The 19902-nt window shown below is 36.2% G+C and overlaps 1 protein-coding gene across 2 annotated transcripts in view; it reads left to right on the forward strand.

Moving 5' to 3' along the window:
• SLC4A4 (solute carrier family 4 member 4) overlaps positions 1–18583 on the forward strand; it is a 274164-nt gene extending 255581 nt beyond the window's left edge. Inside the window, exons 20-25 of one of the 2 annotated variants that reach the window (XM_004419157.3) lie at positions 4888–4956; positions 7413–7586; positions 9750–9911; positions 13300–13396; positions 15781–15860; positions 16778–16836. In XM_004419157.3, the coding sequence (XP_004419214.3) occupies positions 4888–4956; positions 7413–7586; positions 9750–9911; positions 13300–13396; positions 15781–15824 (546 nt within the window). In that variant the 3' untranslated portion in view covers positions 15825–15860; positions 16778–16836. Of the gene's footprint in view, positions 1–4887; positions 4957–7412; positions 7587–9749; positions 9912–13299; positions 13397–15780; positions 15861–16777 lie in introns of both variants that reach the window. The other variant, XM_087434419.1, reaches the window with a different exon arrangement.
• The last annotated feature ends 1319 nt before the right edge of the window (positions 18584–19902 follow it).

A 19902-nucleotide genomic window follows, 5' to 3' on the forward strand; every position in this document is an offset into this window, starting at 1 on the left:
AGTGGCCTCAGATGGTCCTAGTAATTTTCTCCCATGCATTAAGCAGTATAGGGAGTTGGTCCCCATGCCTACTTATGCAGGCTTACTTTGAACATGAAGTTTATGACCTCTGTTTTGATCTCTTTGCTAAAATTTGTCTTTTTACATGGGAGAGTGTGAGGAATCATGGTGCACTAGCTTTAAGTTCACGAGGATACCCCTTGACCTTAGCCAGCTACAGTCATACATGCCTCAAATCTCACCACTGATTCAGTACAGAACTGTTGGGAAGCAGGAATAACTGCCTTCCCAGGCTGGTTAAACAGTTTAGATCTGTGTTTCTGCAGCGGAAATATTGCCTGTGAAACTAGCGTTTTGTAAGGGGAGACTAGGGGAGACCAAAGAGCAGCACAAAGATGAAAGGCAGTTCCTGAGCTAACTTTTCCCATTCTTCTGGCAAGCCTAAGAAATAAAGATCAAATAAAGTTCACTGCTACTTCTGTTGCCTTTGCTCAAATTAGTTTATCTTTAACATGAAGAGTGGCCAAAATTTATCTTTTAGATTTGTTTAGTGTTCTAAAATGTGGAGGATAGCCTTTAATTTGTTTTTGGCACACATTTGTTGAGCTCCTGCAATGTACCACGCACTCTACTCAGTCACAGGGAAACAAGGAGACAGGACAGTGAAGATGATGGTGATGATAATTGTCATACTAGCTCTCATTTGTTGAGCTTGGCGTTGGACTAAGGGTTCTGCACCAATTTTTTAAATTTAATTCTCCAATAACACCTACGAAAAATATAATTGTATCCATTTTACAGATAAGAAAAATTATGAATAACTTGCCAGATCACCAAGTTCTTAAATGGTAGAGACAAGATTTGAACTCAGGCAGTTCTGACTCCAAAGGCTGATCTCATAACCATCATAGTTTACTGCCTTTTAAAATAAAATAGTATTTGCCCTCAAAGAACTCATTTACTTTTATTTCCCTGTGAGGTGATCTTCTGCAATTTCTTTGATCCAGTTTCCAGTTGTCTTATGTGGAGAGAAACGTGGCGTTTTCACACACTCCTTATCATGCCGCACTGCATGGTTTCTTCAATGACTAGGGACCAGATTGCAAGTTGGCAGCTTCCTTATGGGTCCAGCTTTTAATACTTAAGGGCAGTAGGATATTATTTTAATAACATGTTCCTGAAGACAGTTTTTTTTATTTTTTTATTTTTTTAATTTTTTTTTCCCCCCAAAGCCGCAGTAGATTGTTGTATGTCATAGCTGCACATCCTTCTAGTTGCTGTATATGGGACGCGGCCTCAGCATGGCCGGAGAAGCAGTGCGTTGGTGCGCACCCGGGATCCGAACCCAGGCCGCTAGCAGCAGAGCGCGCGCACTTAACCGCCAAGCCACGGGGCCGGCCCTGAAGACAGTTTTTATAGTTAAAAGAGCAATATTGTAGAGCTTAAATAAAGCCAAGGCTTCGAGTCTGACTTTTGCAGCCATGCTTCTAGCCAATTCTCCTGCCACCCCGCCCCCCCCCGCCCACAGAGGGACCAGAGAGTTGTGCTTTGCAGCTGCAGCCTTCTGACTTGCCAGTTAAGGTCCTGATGATAATAATGACATCAGTACCACACTTATTTATTGAGTATCTATTATGAGCCAGGCCCTAAACTAGGTATTTTGTGCTATGTGATCTTTATTTTTATAACCACTATATAGATGAGAAATAGGAGAAGTTGATAATTTTCTCTGGGTTCCACAACAGATAGATCAGAATTGGAATCCAGGTCTGTCTAACTTCTATTCCTATGCTCTTAATCAGTTCCTCATTCTGGGTTTTACACACAACACACACACAATGACTCTTATTCTGCTGAGAGGCCTAACTCGTGTACTGAATTCTGTGCTGTGGACAGCTGCAATCTACCTTTCTTATTAAATTTACTCTTTTTACATTATTGTTCCTATGGGAATGTTCTAACATTATCAGAAAATCAAAGAGACAGATAAGTGAAAAAGAGTAGAACTACATTCACCAGAATTTGAAAAATTTGGTGACATAGGCTGAATATGTTAAATCTTTATTGGCTTCATCTCAATTTCATTATTCTATCTGGTTGTAGGATCAAACACTTAATTTTTTCATTTTTAACGTTTATTAAAAGCATTGTAATATTTATTTATAATTATGCTTTTTGACTTGCTGGGTATGATTGATTATTTATTTAATTTAATTTTCTTTGCATAATTTTATCGAGAATATAGAGGCAATTCTCGATATGCCTATGAACCTAGCATCCCTTGTGTTTTTTATGTTTTAATTTCTCCTGTCTTGCTTTATGAAAATGTCTACCTGCTATTACTATGTGTATTATACTAGTTAACTTAAAATGGGATCCCATCTTTTAAAGCATATCTTCTTTTCCTTCCTTTTGGGAAATTTCTATTGTAATGAATGATTCCATTGTGATGAATTTTTAAGGATCGACCTTCTGATATGACTCATGAACCAAATCAAATAAAAAATATCCCCTAACCCAGTAACTTGGTCAAATTTCATCATGATTTCCAAACTGGAAGATTGTTTTTTTTTGGTGAGGAAAGTTCACCCTTGAGCTAACATTCGTTGTCAGTCTTCCTCTTTTTTTTTTTGCTTGAGGAAGATTAGCCCTGAACTATCATCTGTGCCAATCTTCCTGTATATTGTGTGTGGGATGCCTTTACAACATGGATGATGAGTGGAGTAGATCCGCGCCTGGGATCTGAACCTGCGAACTGGGCTGCCAAAGTGGAGCATGCGTAACTTTAACCACTTGGCCACAGGGCCGGTCCCCTAAACTGGAATATTTTTATTGAGACACTGCACTATCATAAAGAAAATGATGAATTTCATAAGACATTTGTATCACATTGAAGTTGGACAAAAATCGATTTAATAACCTTCATTGTACGTACTATTTCCTTTTCACCAAAGAATAATTTTTTAAAAACATCATCATATCTAAAGCTATTTTCTTACCTGTACCCCGTTCTGAGTTAAGGGTACCTTCTGCTTTTATTTTGTAGTAGATTCAACCATGTCTGTCATCTTATGTTCAGAGAGAATAGACCTAGGCACCAAGGCACGACTTTCCTTCCCTCTAGAGAAGATATTGAGCTAAACATAGATGAGGAGTAGAGCTAAGACCCGGGATCACCTTTATGATTACTTTTTTCAAGCCAGAAAAACACTTTACTTGGATTAAAAAGTAACTACTGCAGGATTTCTGAGTAGTTTCCCATGAACTATACTTTTCTTTCTTCCTTCTACCTTTCTTTCCTTCCCAAGGAATGAGAAATGAAATGACAAGAAAGAAATCATCATATATTAAGAAAAATGAGAGTGCCCTTGCCTGCAGAAGATATTTAAAAAATTAAGAAATGAGTCAAAGCCGTAAAATGGTCCTTTTGTTAGTTTCATTTTTTATTTTTTAGAAAATTTGTACAGAGGACTTGTAAGGAATGGAAATTTGCACATTCTGAAGGAAATAAAGGCACGTGTCAGAACTCAGGTGGCTTGAACGGGATGTGTTCACCTCTTTGTGGTGACTGTTGGGTATTACAGCTTACACGGCTTCCCCACCACTCACACTGTCCCTCCCACTCCCTTCGACATTTGATGTCATTTATTTTTTTCTGAACTCAAAATCAAATTAGCTATGTTAAAATTGTTAGTCTTTTTTAGAAGAAGCATGTGATGTTTTATATAAATACGTATATTTCTTCCATATAAATTTAACGATTCCTGTAGCTAACCAATAACAATTGGAGACCGTCGTGACACATTTTGGAATTTACTATTTCTCCAGTAGTGGCCAAAGAGTCTCAGATACAGAACTGTTTTAGGTAACTACAAGGAGAGGTTGATAGAAATTGTGCTTTACTTAACACATGTGATGGTTCTTTAAAAATTACTCTAAAATCATACTGTTTTCTGGCTACAATAGCCTCCTTTATGTAGATTTGTTAAGATTGGACTTAATTGATTGCAGTTTTTGAAAACTCCTGAAATTACTTGAACTTTTCAAAATCCAAACTTGAGAACCTTTTGTTGTCCAGACAGAAGATTTCCCAAAAACAGAATCATCCTTGTTCTGCTTAGTTTTGCAGTACTAGGGACATTTCAAAGATCTAGAAAGAGATAAAACTTACAAGCATTGCTTTGAAACCTCCCGTTGTTAAAACACTTTGTATTAATATAAAAGACTTTTGCTAATTAATGCATGAAAATGTATTAATTCAGATTTAAAAGATATGTATTAATCCACGTGTGTAATTAATTGCTTCCAGATGCTCGATGCTCCTTTCAAGCAGGTTCTCATTAGTTAGTCCTCTTAATATTCCTGAGAGGAAGAAAGGGGACAGTCGTTTGATGTTTACTTAATTGAAAGAGGCATTTACGCACCAAGCTGATAGATCATTTGGCAAAAATTATTAAGGAAAAAATCATCAGACTGTTGGGAAAGGAACTTTGTCTCAGGAGTGAGGCAGCCCTCTACCTCTCTTTCTGTCTCACAGTCCGTGCAAGCATCTGGTTTACATAGTCATTCCTTCTCAGGGGAAAGGGAAACAGAAACTTTTTTTCTGATTAAAACAAAGTTTTTATTAAGATCATGCATGCTCATTGTAAAAAAAATGCAAACAGGCAACAGATGAAAATTGAAAGTCTCCTTCCCCCTCCTTCATTTATTTCTAGTACAGAGGGTCTAGAAGTTTATCAATGATGAGTAACTCACGCCAGCTAGAGGTCACTATATTATTATGTCCTATCTTTTAGTTTCAGATTTAGCCCTTACTTAAACTGCCCCCTCCGTTATTGTTATTATTATTATTGTTTTAACCTTTCTCCAATTTTTTTTTCCTCCTAGTTTATTCCCATGCCTGTACTCTATGGCGTGTTCCTGTATATGGGGGTAGCATCCCTTAATGGTGTGCAGGTAAGTTTTGCATAGCAATCTCAGTGTAGTCGTGTTTTTCTAGTAGTCAAAATAGTCCAGTAATAGATCTTTGAAGAAAAGTGCTCATCATTAACTTCTGAGTTTTTAAAATGTATTTATTTTCTACTTTCCCTACCATTCATCTGCTTTTCATTTCTGATTTAATTAACAAAGTTAGCTTATGTTAACAAATGTTATCATACATACCCATTCTTGAAATAGGTTGTTAAGGGTCATTTGACTAGGAAAGTGAGAGAGCTACGATCTACCTTGCTTCCTCCCTCCCTCCTTTTTTCCCTCCCTGCCTCCCTGCCCTTGTTCCTCCCTCCCTCTCTCCCTCTCTCTTTCTTTCTTTCCTTCCTTCCTTGCTTCCTTTTATTTGTCTCAAGAAGTAAATCTAACCCTTTCAGTGTGCTCCTCAGGATACTATTTATCCGTTTGCCTTTACCCTATACTAAGAACACGCTGTTCTTACTTACATGGCTGAGATCAATGATTAAAAGTTTTTTACTAATGAAAGAATAAAGTCAATGTGGTTTATGTGCTACTTTGGTTCAAAAGTTCAGCTCTTCACAACTTGGGTAAAACTGACGCCCTTGTTAAAAAATCGTTAGGGAAAACTTTGTAAGGGACTCTATCTTTCAATTGAGGTTAATTTAATTGGCACCAGGAAACTGGAAGTACTTCTGCTGCTTTCTGGCACCTTGTTAATTGTAGCCTTATTTAGCACTTTGTAATGTTTTGATGGGAAAAGACTGCATGTTCTGTGAACATAATACGAATTTATTTAAACCCCTTCATAATAGTCCTTGCTTTCATTTATTGAATTTAGATTAATTTTGTTTTCGAGTCAGATAGAGCTAGGCAAGTGGCCAGACCCCGCAAAAGAGAAAAGGCTATTTTATTTTTCCTTGCTTAGGCCCACTGAGTAGAGTTCTTCACTGTTTGGATATTTGTTACAAAATACAAGGTGGTTCTTCATAGATTGGACTAGATGTATGTAAATGTGGGTTTAGTTTTGCCCATGAAACTTTTGGGAAGTATAAATGTATAAAAAATATTTTATTTTTACCTGACATTGTAAAAATTCTTTATTCCCCTAAATATAAAAATATGAAACTAATATGGCCCCCAAACTAATATTTCTTATTTTAGTTTGGCCTTACTAAGTTGGTCTAGATCAGAAGTTTGATTTTATGTGTTCTAAGTGTGTAATCGATGGTTGGAACTCAGTACATGTTTATTAAAGTAAGTAGAAGGGAAAAATCAGTGATTTCATATTGATAGGGAAAAAGTCCCTTGCTGAAGGGACAGCTAGCTGGTTCCTTAAGTTCTGCAGTGCTGTTGCCCTATTGCCTTCTCTCTTTTCCTTACTTTTCCCTTGAGTCTTCCTCTTTTACACCTTTCTGGCAAGATTTGATTTACCAAAAAATTTTGTACCCCAATCTTCACAAATGGGAAGGCCCTCACCAGTCAAAAATAGCTCCGCGTGGAGGAAGAAAACCCTTTAGATCCCTTCAGGGAAGATTGTCTGTGATTGTCTAGCTTTCTTTTACACTTCTCCCTTTCCTCCAGAAAGAAAGTAGAGATATTATTTCAGAGTTCTCATTACATAGCTGTTCAATTCAACAGCTCTTTACTGAGCATCTTCCATCTGGAAGATCCTATAATAGGTATTTAAATATCCTCCTTATCATCATCATCAATGTAAACTCAGAAGTTATTCTTTAAAACACAGTACCTGGCGCAGAGGTGCTTGATAGTCATTTTGATACCTGTTTGTACATGACAGTGGGGTAGCCTCTCCTAGATTCGGATATCTAGTTGTTGACACTCTGAAACTCACTGTAATATTCATGTGGCTTTTCTCTGAAAAGAAATGGTAATTCATTGCTGATGTATTAGTTAAGTTATGCCATAGATAGATAGTGTGGAATTTATGAATATACCAATGCATTGCCATTTTCAAGTCTAATACTTCCTTTATATCCTTGAAACGTCCCTGAAATATGTATGAAGCATAGTAGCATCTCCTCTTCTTTCGGATAAGACAACTGAGACAGAGTAAGATACATGAGTTAGATGTCTTCCTTTAGCATATCATTACTAAAGGAGTCAAACGATTCTCTCTCCTGAGACTCAGTAAAAATAGAAAGTAGGAGATGAGTATCTAGAATTTATATTTTGTTTTGTGACTTTATTCTTTGGTGGCCACTTTATCTCATATATCTGCATAACATTCCTGGAAAGTAATAACAAAAGTTGGAAGACTCATACGATGTCTTGCTGTGCTGGACTAAATTTCTGCACCCCCTGACCAGTGTCCTCTGAAAAGGGCACTGCTTGCCTAAATTATAGAATATAAATCACTAGTGGTCAGTTGGCATAATGGAAATGACTTTGTGTATCAGCTCTTGAAGTAACGCGGTTGTACTCTCTTCCCCTTTCCTCCCCAGTTCATGGATCGCCTGAAGCTGCTTCTGATGCCCCTGAAGCATCAGCCTGACTTTATCTACCTGCGCCATGTCCCCCTGCGCAGAGTCCACCTGTTCACTTTCCTGCAGGTGTTGTGTCTAGCCCTGCTCTGGATCCTCAAGTCAACTGTGGCTGCTATCATTTTTCCAGTCATGGTAGGGATTCCTTTAATTGAACCTACCCGTGAGGTCACACCACTATTGTGTGGTTATTGTAATATGGAAGACACATGTGTCTTTTTATGTGTGGATCCAGTTTTTTCCAGCTTTGACCAAATCACTTTGATTTGATCAGTTGTAATTTAAGGTTCTTATGTCTGTGGTTGTCTACAGTGGACTGTAGAGTCAGACTCAGCTGAGTTCAAATACCAGCTCTGGTTCATGCTGGTCAGTGAACCTCCCTGAGGTGCCATTAACTTATCAGTAAAATGGGGATGGCATTGTTATTGTTATTCTGAGCATCAATACTTAATATCAAGTGTATAGCATAATGCCTGGCGCAGTAAACACCAGTGCATGAGTTATTTTTAAAATACTATTGTACGATAGAATTGATCTAAATTACAAAATACAGCACATTTCAGTACAAATAATAGAGGACAAGTTTGGAACCTTGTGAGAGGTCATCCAGTGAATTAGAAGAAGTGGAGTGAGAAGTTCAGTTTTTGAAGTACTTTCTAGTTTGTATCATGCTAAGTTTGAGAATAAGTCTGGGCTCTCTATCCTTACCTTGATATGATGAGAAGCAAGGTAAAATAACTACCATTCCACTCTGAATCACAAGCGAAAGAAGGAAAAAAGGAAATGCTAGCTCTGTATTTGGCTTCATCATTGAATTTTATACTCTTTCATAGCTCTCCATTTCTTGCAAGAAAATGCGCTTGCATATACTTGAAAGAAGTCACCAAGCCAGCCTCAGGACTGCTCTGTCTCCCCCACAGCTTTGGAAACGGAATTTTCATATACAAATCATTTTGTTTCTTATAAAAATTATCATATTCTTAGTCAGGATTATTATTTTATTTTATATATCTTTGTTGTTTGTAGTTTTTTTCCTCCAGGGGAGCAGGAAAACATGGTGTAAAATACTAGTGATATTTGTAGAGTCAGATTTTTTCTTGATGATCCCTTACATCTTTTTTTTCCTTAAACTCCATTAACTTACTGGAAAGCACACTGAGTGTGAGAAATGACTCCCATTTGCCTATTAGTATAATCTACCTATCTGTTAGTTTTGCTAAAACCAGGAAAAATGAAGTTAGACCTCAATAGATATGAAATATATCCAGTAATCACCTTCTACTTGTGCTAAATAGTAATAATAAATGTTTTACCTTTATAAAATATTTTTATCTTTTCAGAGCTTTTATTTGGTTACAAAATAATCATTTAATATCAGTAGGGCAGATTTTATTGATTTCTCTAGCAGACGAAGAAACTGACACGTAGAAAGCATGATGTGGATAAAGACAACTGTTTAATTTGAGGCAGAGTCATGACTCCTGTATCCTAGTGCATACTAACTTTACTGTTGAGCAAAGACATCTTTAATGTACTTTCAGAAGTTACTCTTCAAGAGCAATTCATAGAATCAAAGAGAGCTTAAGAATACTGGTTTTCTTAATACTGTCAGACAGCTGGGACCCTTTTTATTCTTCCTTTATCTGGCTTCGTGATCTTGGATAACCTACTGATGTCTCTAAGCTTCAGTTTCTTCAGCTGTAAGATGTAGATAATAATATCTGCTTTTTGGCATTGTTGTGGGAATAAATGAGAAAATATTGCCTAAGAGTTTAGCACAGCATCTGACACATGGTAAGTATTCAGTTAATGGTAGTGATTGAAGTCACCTAGTAGATTATATGGGCTATGCATACTCAAGTACTACCTCATTATTAGTACTTTGAGGATGTCTTAGTGTACTGTGTGTTGTTCAGATTTTCTTGATTTTCAGAAACCTTTATAATGTTTTAATTTTGAATAATTAGAAATCATATGTAGGGTATTCTTTCCCTTTAAATTTTTAGTTATTTTATTAAAAATCTGACATGGAAGAAAATGGTTTAAAAAATAATCCTTTTACATTGAAATTCTGATTGAATGTGATCATACATTTCAGTGAACAAAACGGAGTGAATTTCAACTAAGACACTTATGAACCAACTTTCCCCACTTAAGTCCATATAAGCAAGATGAGTTCTGTCGTACTCGAGCCTTATACAAAATAGGTGTCTACTGACTTTGATGCAGCAGTATTAATACTCACTATGACTTCATCTGACATGTTTTCTTTCATACTTTTCATATTTATCTTTCCAGATCTTGGCTCTTGTAGCTGTCAGAAAAGGCATGGACTACCTCTTCTCCCAGCACGACCTCAGCTTCCTTGATGATGTCATTCCAGAAAAGGACAAGAAAAAGAAGGAGGATGAGAAGAAAAAGAAAAAGAAGAAAGGAAGTCTGGACAGTGACAATGATGATGTAAGGAACCTTCTAAAATTCCTGAGTAAAGCTAGTTAAACAAATGTGAAAAATGTAATTTTTTTATTCCTTATGTGAAATGTATGGCTGAGTTCCAAGAATGTTACCTGGCCATGTTTCATGTCCCTCTTCACCTTCGTCTTTTATTTTCTCTCTTTGGTTTTTGACATTTTCTGAAGTCTTTCTGTAACCATTAACACACTAATAGTGATGTTATGACTTCTTTAAAAAAAAGCCCACCATATTTAGAATCCTTATAAATAAAGACGAAGTTTGCTTAGTAATGCTATAAAATGTATGTGGTTTGCTAGTAATAATCCAAGATTTAAATTTGAGATAATAACTCAGTTTTGTGTAATTTTAAGCTTACTATGGACAGATGTCAGTGACTTCACCTCCTGTGATCTATGTATCTATTTGAGTAGGCTCTCAACCAAAGTTCTCTGCTGTTGTATTTATCCTTACACTGGACTTTGACATGGTTTGGGATTATTTCTCTGTAACTCTTCAATAAAAATGAAATAGGAGTTTGGGATCTTTTTACATAATTGTAGTAGTCAGTGTCATAGTCTAGATGATTCTTCTATAATTGGGTGATTAAGTTGAGAAATAAAATTATTCCCATTTTTTCCTTTAGGAAACCATTTCACAGAAATATAGTTACTCCAATAGGAGTCTAATCAGTGCTAGGAGAAAAGCTAGGATTTGTTTTTCTTTAACACACACACATACACACACACACACACACACAGCTTGTCCCAGTAGCCTTTTTTTTTTTTTTTTGTGAGGAAGACTATCCCTGAGCTAACATCCAATGCTAATCCTCCTCTTTTTTGCTGAGGCAGATGGGCCCTGGGCTAACATCCGTGCCCATCTTCCTCTACTTTATATGGGACACCGCCACAGCATGGCTTGACAAGCAGAGCATCGGTGCACGCCTGGGATCCGAACCTGCGAACCCCAGGCCACCAAAGCAGAGCATGCGCACTTAACCACTGTGCCACCGGGCCGGCCCCCCAGTAGCCCTTTGAAATGACTGCCAAAATGACATTTTCCATGTGAAGAGTTGTTCTGGATTTTACACAGTACAGTATCCCCATTCTAATGGAATCTCCAATATCCCATTCTGAAGTGGGAATGTAGTTAACTTTTTGTGTCTATTCTGTACTTGATCATTTTGATTGATTATGCATGCTTGTCCTTTATTGCCATAACAGCTTTTTAAAGTATATATTTTTGTTCCTATTTTACAGATGAAGAAATTTAGACTGAGAAATGTTAAGTCATTTTTCTAAATGTACCCAGCCATGAGTGGCAAAGGCAAAACTCCAATTCAGGCCTGTCTGGTTATTTCCAATTGGTCAGCCTGTCTGGTTGTATTCTTTTTGGAGAACTTGGAAATAGTGCAGTGAAGGAAAGCAACAGACAAAATTGGATTTCAGATAAACTGATCCAATAAGAAAAGGCTAAATATACGAAGCACATTTAGCTAAAGAGAAAATAGTCTGAGGGAGCTTTTGTGACTGTCATCATCCATCTTCAATAAGAACAGGTATATAGATTTTCTATTTCCAATGATGAAAGAAAAAGAGAGAATGTGTTTGAACTGCAGCACAGATTAAGATGCAGTATTAAAAAAGAATGATATGTTGGGGCCGGCCTGGTGGCCAGAGCGGTTGGGTGCGCACGCTCTGCTGCAGCGGCCTGGGGTTCGCCGGTTCGGATCCCAGGCGCGCACCCACACACTGCTTGTCGAGCCATGCTGTGGCGGCGTCCCATGTAAAGTAGAGGAAGATGGGCATGGATGTTAGCCCAGGGCCAGTCTTCCTCAGAAAAAAGAGGAGGATTGGCATCAGATGTTAGCTCAGGGCTGATCTTCCACACACACACAAAAAAGAATGATATGTTTACACATTGAATAGAAATCAAAATTTGAAATAAATTCTAGAGCATCGAAGACAAAAACAGCCAAGCTTGTATATGTGTCCTAGAGAGTGAATCCAACCAGGCAATTTAGAGTATATCTGTGTAATAAGTTTTCTGAGTTGAACTCATTATTTGGAGGCTCTGCATTTGAAAGGTGGCTCTCCTGATGTTGACTTGATAATCTTGGGGTGTGGAGGAATTTGTGAGCAGAAGTAGTGAAAATTATGGCTTGCCGACATTTTGAGTCCCTCAGTCATTTTTGAACCTGCCTGGTAGGCTATGATTAAAGGTTGGCTGCCAACCTGTTCATCTATAAATGCTATTATTTGGGGAAATGTTTGAAATACTGTAATAAGTCTTGTCTTTTTTGACATTCTCATAAAAGTAGGTGCATATAGTATCTTCACTTTTTTTTTGGTCAATTTAAGTGCAATATCTTAATCCTTTAAAAGAATATTGTGCCTCCTTATGCTCTTTAGATTCATCATAAAGGAATTTTCAATGTGTGTAGTAGGCTTTATGTTAAGATTTATTTTTACTTTATTTTCTTTGACCCCTAGTTCCCATTTTTTTCTTTTAACTAAAGGTTATCTCCTTGGTACTTTTAGTTAAGAGATTAATTTGATCTTTTCAGTCCAAACATAGACTTGGATTCAATATAATGAATTCTGAAAAAAAGTAAAGTGGTAATTCTGTGGAAATCTGTTACAGTTTTGTCTTAGGTGGCCTGTTCTTTAAGCAGCCCCATGATTAGCTGCCTGGTTTTATCATTTTATTCTGGTTATAATTCGTCTCTGCTTATCTGACCATCATGGGCATTTTCCTTTGATTTTATTTTCTCATGTTTTGCTAAGTTTTCAAATATTTGTGCTATAAGCAAAAATGAACCTTGAACTATAAAATAGTTTTGATACGGTATTAGAGTAAGAGAGGGAGTTTATTTTCAAGTGTATGTAGAGGCTTCTTGATAGTGGATGTTAAAAAGTCTTTTGCCTGTGTTGGAAGGAAAGATAAGTCATCATTTTCTGGAGATGGAATTGGAAACAAGAATCATAAAGAAAAGAAGAATTTCAAGTCCATGTTATACTTTAGGAAGTTTCCTAGATTTAATCTTCACATTGAGATTATTTGCTTTTCACATACAACAAACCCATAAATATTTGCTGATTGGGAATCTGGCTTAGAGAAAGCTTTACAATTGTTTTAATTTGTAGTGATCTTCATTTGGTGTGGGTCTTGTGTTAATTGACTCAATCCCATTGACTCAGAAGAGAGGAAAACAAATGTGAGGGAGAAAGATGGTATAGAATTTGAAAAATTAGCAAAGTGGAAATGATTGTATCTGTGCCTTTTCTCCTTAGTACACTGTAAATAATAATATGATTGGTTTTATCAATACTGGGAGGTAGGGAGGGCTGTATAGTAAAAACTTTCTAAAAACTGTTGTAAATTTCTTTCACAGTCTGACTGCCCATACTCAGAAAAAGTTCCAAGTATTAAAATTCCAATGGACATCATGGAACAGCAACCTTTCCTAAGTGATAGCAAACCTTCCGACAGTGAGTAGAACTAGCCTCTGGCATGCCTGCTTGAATATGATTTGCACTTGCAGAAAAAAACTTTACAAGTATCATCTACGTTAACTTCCCCTCTTTTTCTTTCTTTTTTTCTATGTGAAGATTTACACTTAATTATTATAAAACTTCATTTTTACATTCCCTGAGCTTCACTCTTCTTCCTTTTATTCATAACCTTTTATATTTTTGTTTAATAGTCTTTTCTCTGATCCAAGTTATCACGTTTCTTTCCATTGCTAAACTCGTACCCATGTTTTTAATTGATTTTTCTTTTTTCCACTGGTATTTAGAATTGCAGCTTATAGTACTACATCACTGTCTGTTACTGTTTGTCTTCCTCGGGCTTCAGGCAATGACCAGATCAGCTCAAAAGAGAAATTGCGTCATGGGTCTTTCAATGATCGATGAATCAATTGTTAATATTGAGAATTTGGAATAACTGTTATTTTCAATAAAATTGGCAATCACAAAATATTAATACAACTTTTTAGGTATAATTTGTAAGGTGCATTTTCTTCCTAATTTCTTCATTCCTTTTCTGCTATTTCAAAATCACCTTTGTAACTGCACTGGTCTTTCTGGCGTAATAGCCTGATGGCTAAGGTGTAATGGTTTCTGACATGTCATCTTTTCTTTTGTAATTGAGTTAACAGGCCACTTGAAAAGGGAGAACACCTCTGTAGTAACATCAGTGAATATCTCAAGCTTTCCCAATAGCAAGTAGCGACTGTCTCCAAACTACTTTCACTTTGAGTTCTCCTTTGAAGACAATGTATTCTTTTAGATCCATATGCACTTCAAAGTATACCGGTCTGTTATTGGAAAAAAGACAGTTCAGACATTTATTTCTCTTTGACAATGCCATTTCAGCTTTAGTAAGGGGTTACCTAGAAGGGTTTGAAATGAATGACTCTTTATGAAAAATGAGGATATTAGTTACTTATTGTTGCATAACAAATTACCACGAAATTTAGCAGCTTAAAACAACAAACATGTATTTCCTCATACAGTTCCTGACGTTCAGGAATTTAGGAGGAAATGATTTTGGGTTAGGGTCTAGCTAGCTCAGCATCTCTCATGAGACTGCAGTCAAGCTCTTGGCTAAGGTCAAGTCTGAAGACTTGACTGGAACTGGGGATCTGCTTCCAAGCTCATGCACAAGACAGTTAGCAGGAAGTTTCCATTCCTTGGCCCATGGACATCTCCATACAGCTGCCCATGATATGGTTTCCTCCAGAGCCAGTGATGACAGAGAGAGAAATCAAGACTGAAGCTGCAGTCTTTTATAACTGAATCTCAGAAGTGACATACCATCATTTCTGTCATATTTTATTGATCATACAAACCAACCCTGGTACAAGGTGGGAAGGAATTATACAAGGATAGGAATACCAGAAGGCAGGGAGCATTGGGGGCCATCTTGGAGGCTGTCTACCACACTGGGTTTAAGAACAAAGAATTAAAGTGGTCTCACCTTTAGTGTCCAATCTGTAACCTATAACTTATAACTGAGGCTAATTTCTTCTCAATCCTATCAGTGGGATTTAGTTAATATTTCTGTTTTGAATTCAAACTTCCCAGACAATGTTCTGGCTTCATTTTTCATCTTAAGAGCATTAATAGCAAAAGGAGACTGTGAAAGGAACACAGCACATATGTCATCCATTGGCATCATAACCTGCTACAGCCCTTCTAAGTACAGTTTAAAGGCTGCTTAAGAAAAAAAAAGAAAAAAATAAAGTCACAGCTAGAATTTGAGGCCCCTGGAAAAAGTTTATGGCAAATTGATTATTTAGTACTAGTTCTTCATTCTCTCAAAACCCCTTTAAAAAGATACATTGCAAGTTGATGTAATATTAGAAATTTACTTAAGCAAAATACCCATGATCATTGTAACTGAAATCTTTTCCAATGTCATATTAATCCTTCATAATCCATGAAAGAACAAAATTGATAGTAGAGTTGCGGTATAAGTAAGCTCCTCAAAATCTTTTTTACCCCATGAATAACAGAGGACAAAATTGTGGATGCTGAAGATGGAAGGAAATCCAAGGGGAAGCCTTAGCCACTTAAGTCAATGCTATCACCTTCTACAAATGATTCACCTCTTTCCCTCTCACTGAAAACAACAGTTGTCCATCCCAGAAGGCTACACTAAAGGAAACTAAGTGATTTTGGTTTCATCCCACTACTTAGATTCTTAGCTTGATACAATGTTGATTGAAATTTATGTCTAACCTTGCCTTTCTTCCTCCTTCCAATTGTGAAAGATGCATCCGTTTTTGTGAAGATTTTTATTTTCACTCTAATTTTATACTTTACCAAAGGCCACTATTTATAATTTTAAAACATTTTTTTTTCCCCAGGAGAAAGATCACCAACATTCCTTGAACGCCACACATCATGCTGATAAAATTCCTTTCCTTCAGTCACTCGGTATGCCAAGGTAAAGGACAGCCTAGTATTTTACGTTGTTCTGTGGGACAATTGCCCCACAGAAATGTAGTCAATGGCAGGTTATTGACAAAACACGTTGTGCTCCTTTCTCTCTACAACTTATCTTAAATAAATTACCCAGTCACCAAACCTCGCCCTAGCTTTTCTGGTAGAAAGCATTCTAAGAGCTATTCCACTTACTCTTAGAAATGCAGTCATATGTTGCTTAACGACGGGGATATGTTCTGAGAAATGCATTGCTAGGCAATTTCATCATTGTGCCCACATCATAGAGTGTACCTACACAAACCTACATGGGACAGCCTACTACAAACCTAGGCTGTATGGTACTAATCTTATGTGACCATTGTCCTATATGCGGTCCGTCATTGACTGAAACGTCGGTATGTAGAGCATGACTGTACTGGAATCTTTTAGTGTCATTAAGGTAAAGCCCAGGATCAGTGCTAGCTCTTATCATTTCAGTATTGTCTCTGATTTAAGGGATAACTGCATTTCCTGTCAGCTTTCCTCCGGTAGTTTCCTTCCCTCTTAACATAAACCTAGAGATTTCAGATCCTACTTGATTTTCAAAAAAGTGAAATCTCTGACTATTTTCATGTAAGTCTTTTTGTCCTTTAATATCTGACAGTATCACTCACCTGGCAGTCCTACTCCTTGTTTTGGGTTTTTTTTTTTTTTTTTTAAATATAGGTATGAGAGCTTATGAAATTTTTACTTGAATTTCTTGACTTTATTGGTACCTTCATCCCATTTAAAAACATGTTTTTAATACAGAAGGAGGAGATAAGTATTTAAAGAGAACAAAGAAGGACGCATTTGGCCTCTGTTCAATGCATAAACATTTGACAGATGATAAAGGAAATCTGATGTACTTACTGTTTTCTTTCTTTTCTTTTTCTCTAGTCCTCCTAGAACTCCAGTAAAAGTTGTGCCTCAAATTAGAACAGAACCTGAGCCTGAAGACAATGATTATTTCTGGAGGAGCAAGGGAACAGAAACTACATTGTAACCTGTTTGTCTTTCTTCAGACTGACAATTTTTGTTGTTAATGTTGTTGTTTTTTGTCTGGTTGTTTATTTTTTAATTTTTGTTTTGTTTTAGTTTTTGGTCACTGGCCAAATAATACAGCGCTCTCTCTGCTTCTCTCTTGCATAGGTAAAATCAAGACAATAGTGCACCGTTCCTTAAAAACATCTGAAGAATCCCCTTTGTGTTCTTATACTTTCAAATATGTCCTCTGATAACCAAATTCCTCTGTCACTCAAGACACGCACAGACCCTGTCCTTTTCCTTTATTAAGCAGAGGGCAAAAGTATTAAGGATTTTATAACATCTTTTATTAAAATATTGAAGGAACTTAAAACTTTTAGTTTTGGAGCTGTGCTTACTGGCTTGTCTTTCTGTCTGGTAGAACAAACCTTGACCTCCAGACAGAGTCCCTTCTCGCTTATAGAGCTCTCCAGGACTGGAAAAAGTGCTGCTATTCTAATTTGCTCTTGCTTGTAAACCCTAATCTTAGAGTTATCAAAAGAAGAAAAACTAAAGGTACTTTACTCCCTGTAGTAAACTATTGCCATCATTGTAGCAAGTGCTGGAATGTCCCTTTTTCCTATGCAACTTTTTTTAACCCTTTAATGAACTTATCTGTTGAGTACATTGAAGAATATTTTTCTTCCTAGATTTTGTTGTTTAAATTATGGGGCCTAACTTGCGACTTATTTTTTGTCAATTTTTTAAACTTTTTTTTAATTACTGTAAAGAAAATGAATTTTTTCCTGCAGCAGGAAACATAGTTTTGAGTAGTTCTACCTCTTATTTGTAGCTGCCAGGCTTTCTGTAAAAATTATATTGTATATAATGTGATTTTTACACACACATATATACACACACACACATACACACACACAAATTCACAATCTCTAGGGTAAGCCAGAGGGCTAGATCAGATTAAAAACACCATGTTTCTAAGCATCCATTTTTTCCTTTCTTTAAAAGAAATTTAACTGTTCTATGAAAGAGATTCGGGGAGAAGGAAGAAGGTCCTATGTAATGGGATTAACTGATGTTTTGGTAATAGTAGTATCAAGGCACAGATGCTGATTGTATTACCATGTCAATGTCCTATGCAGTATTGTTAGACATTTTTTTCATTTTGAAATATTTGTGTGTTTGTTTATGTACTCTGTGTGTGGCTGGTGCACATATGTGCAAAGTTAGAAAAAGAACCGAGTGACAGTAGGCAAAGGGCAAAGATATCCAGCCTCTTGTGTCAGTTTTCATAAAACCTAAACCACATATGAAAAATCCATCAAGGTCCAAGAGACTTACCATAATGAGGGTAAATATATTTTATTACCCAGATATCAGTCACCATCATTGATGCAATAGCCCATATTTACAATACAAAATCCATAGGAATATTAATAGACCACTAGCACATCTATAAAGCGTTTATGGGAATGCAGATAAATCTGCAGAGCTATATGTTTTACAATACATTTTAACAATACGCACACATTTTTTTAGAGTGGAAAGGCAATTATTCCTTGTGATTGGGGCATTTAGAATATATATGTGTATATATCCATGTGTGTGTATTTCAAAGTACCACATTGAAAATTAGAAAAAAGAAAATTAGATCTTTATTAACCAAATTTAGCATGTTATTTAAATTTAATGTTTTTAATAGATTGCATTATGTATTGTGAATCTGCCTTAAAAACAACATTTAAAAATGTTGAATCCATCATTTTGGATTCATATAACCATATTTGTAATAAATCCTAGCTAAAACAGGTTGTTGGAGGAGTACTAGAAGCAGAATGAAACCACTTATTTTGGTTTCCTAATATGCACATATTCACTTTCACTCTTTCCTATATTAATTAAATTATAATTCTGTTCTCTTGAAATTTTAATTATAAAAATTTTATTATCCTGAATTAGCTGTTACTTTTATAGTATCTGATAATCTTAAAACTTTTAACTTTATACAAATTAGACATAAATGATCTGCAAAATGATCGTTAAAATGAAAGTGGCAAATTACATGTTATTTGTTAAAACCTCACGTGCCAAATTTTGGTGTCACGTTGGTATTTAGAGCTATCCTTAAAATGATTATTCTGTATTATCTAGCTTTTCATTACCCTAACATAGATTTATATAAGAAGCTTTCCCTTTTTCTTTACTGATGGAAGCATCAATAAAATGTTTAAAAGTCATGCATAATATGTTCAGCTTAACTTATGATCTTGTTAAATTAAAGACACTTTTGTTCGCTTTTATAAAAACTCTAGATATAATAATTTATTTTTCTGATCATGAATCAAGTATTTGAGGATTCATGTCCCTCTCCATCCCTTTCAAAGAACTGAAGCAACTTAACTCAGTATTTCAGCCTTTGAGCAGATCTGAAAGCTATCTGCACTTCCATTGATGATCCCTGTTCTGTGACAGAAGGTTGAAATCCATGATATGAATGCAGATAATACCTTACTAAAAGGAACAGTTAATATCAAACACTTTCAATATTTTGGAACTCAGGGAAAGTTTCAAAAAAATAATTACTTTCAGAGGGACAGAAGTAGTTACCAAACAAACTAACAGAATGTGAGGTCCATACAGAGGCACCAAATTATCTGTATTTTAACTGAGTTTACCCATTGTTTAAGAACTAACCTGATTTTTGGGTGGTTTTGTTTCTATGTAAACTGGACACACAGAATACAATGGTAAATTTTTCACAAAGTGTTGCTCCGTGATGTGAATACGGAATTAAAAGATTCAAGTTGTTGGAAGTACAGAACTAAGTGTCCACTCAGAGATGTTACCCAGAAGTTCAGTGGTTGTATAGACTTACTATTGGAAGAGATCACTAGGCCAAGAGTCTGCTTTATCAACGGAGCATAAGGGCCTCTGGTTTTGCATTTGTAAGAAAATCTCTTGGAGACACTGTTTTCCTTGATAAAAGTCACTCTTCTCTACTACGTAAAACAATGACTTGGAATCCTCTTTATTTTGTGTGC

The sequence above is a fragment of the Ceratotherium simum genome, chromosome 8 (genome assembly GCF_057802395.1).
Source record: "Ceratotherium simum simum isolate JZ-2026a chromosome 8, ASM5780239v1, whole genome shotgun sequence".
In the NCBI taxonomy this organism is placed as follows: Eukaryota; Metazoa; Chordata; class Mammalia; order Perissodactyla; family Rhinocerotidae; genus Ceratotherium; species Ceratotherium simum.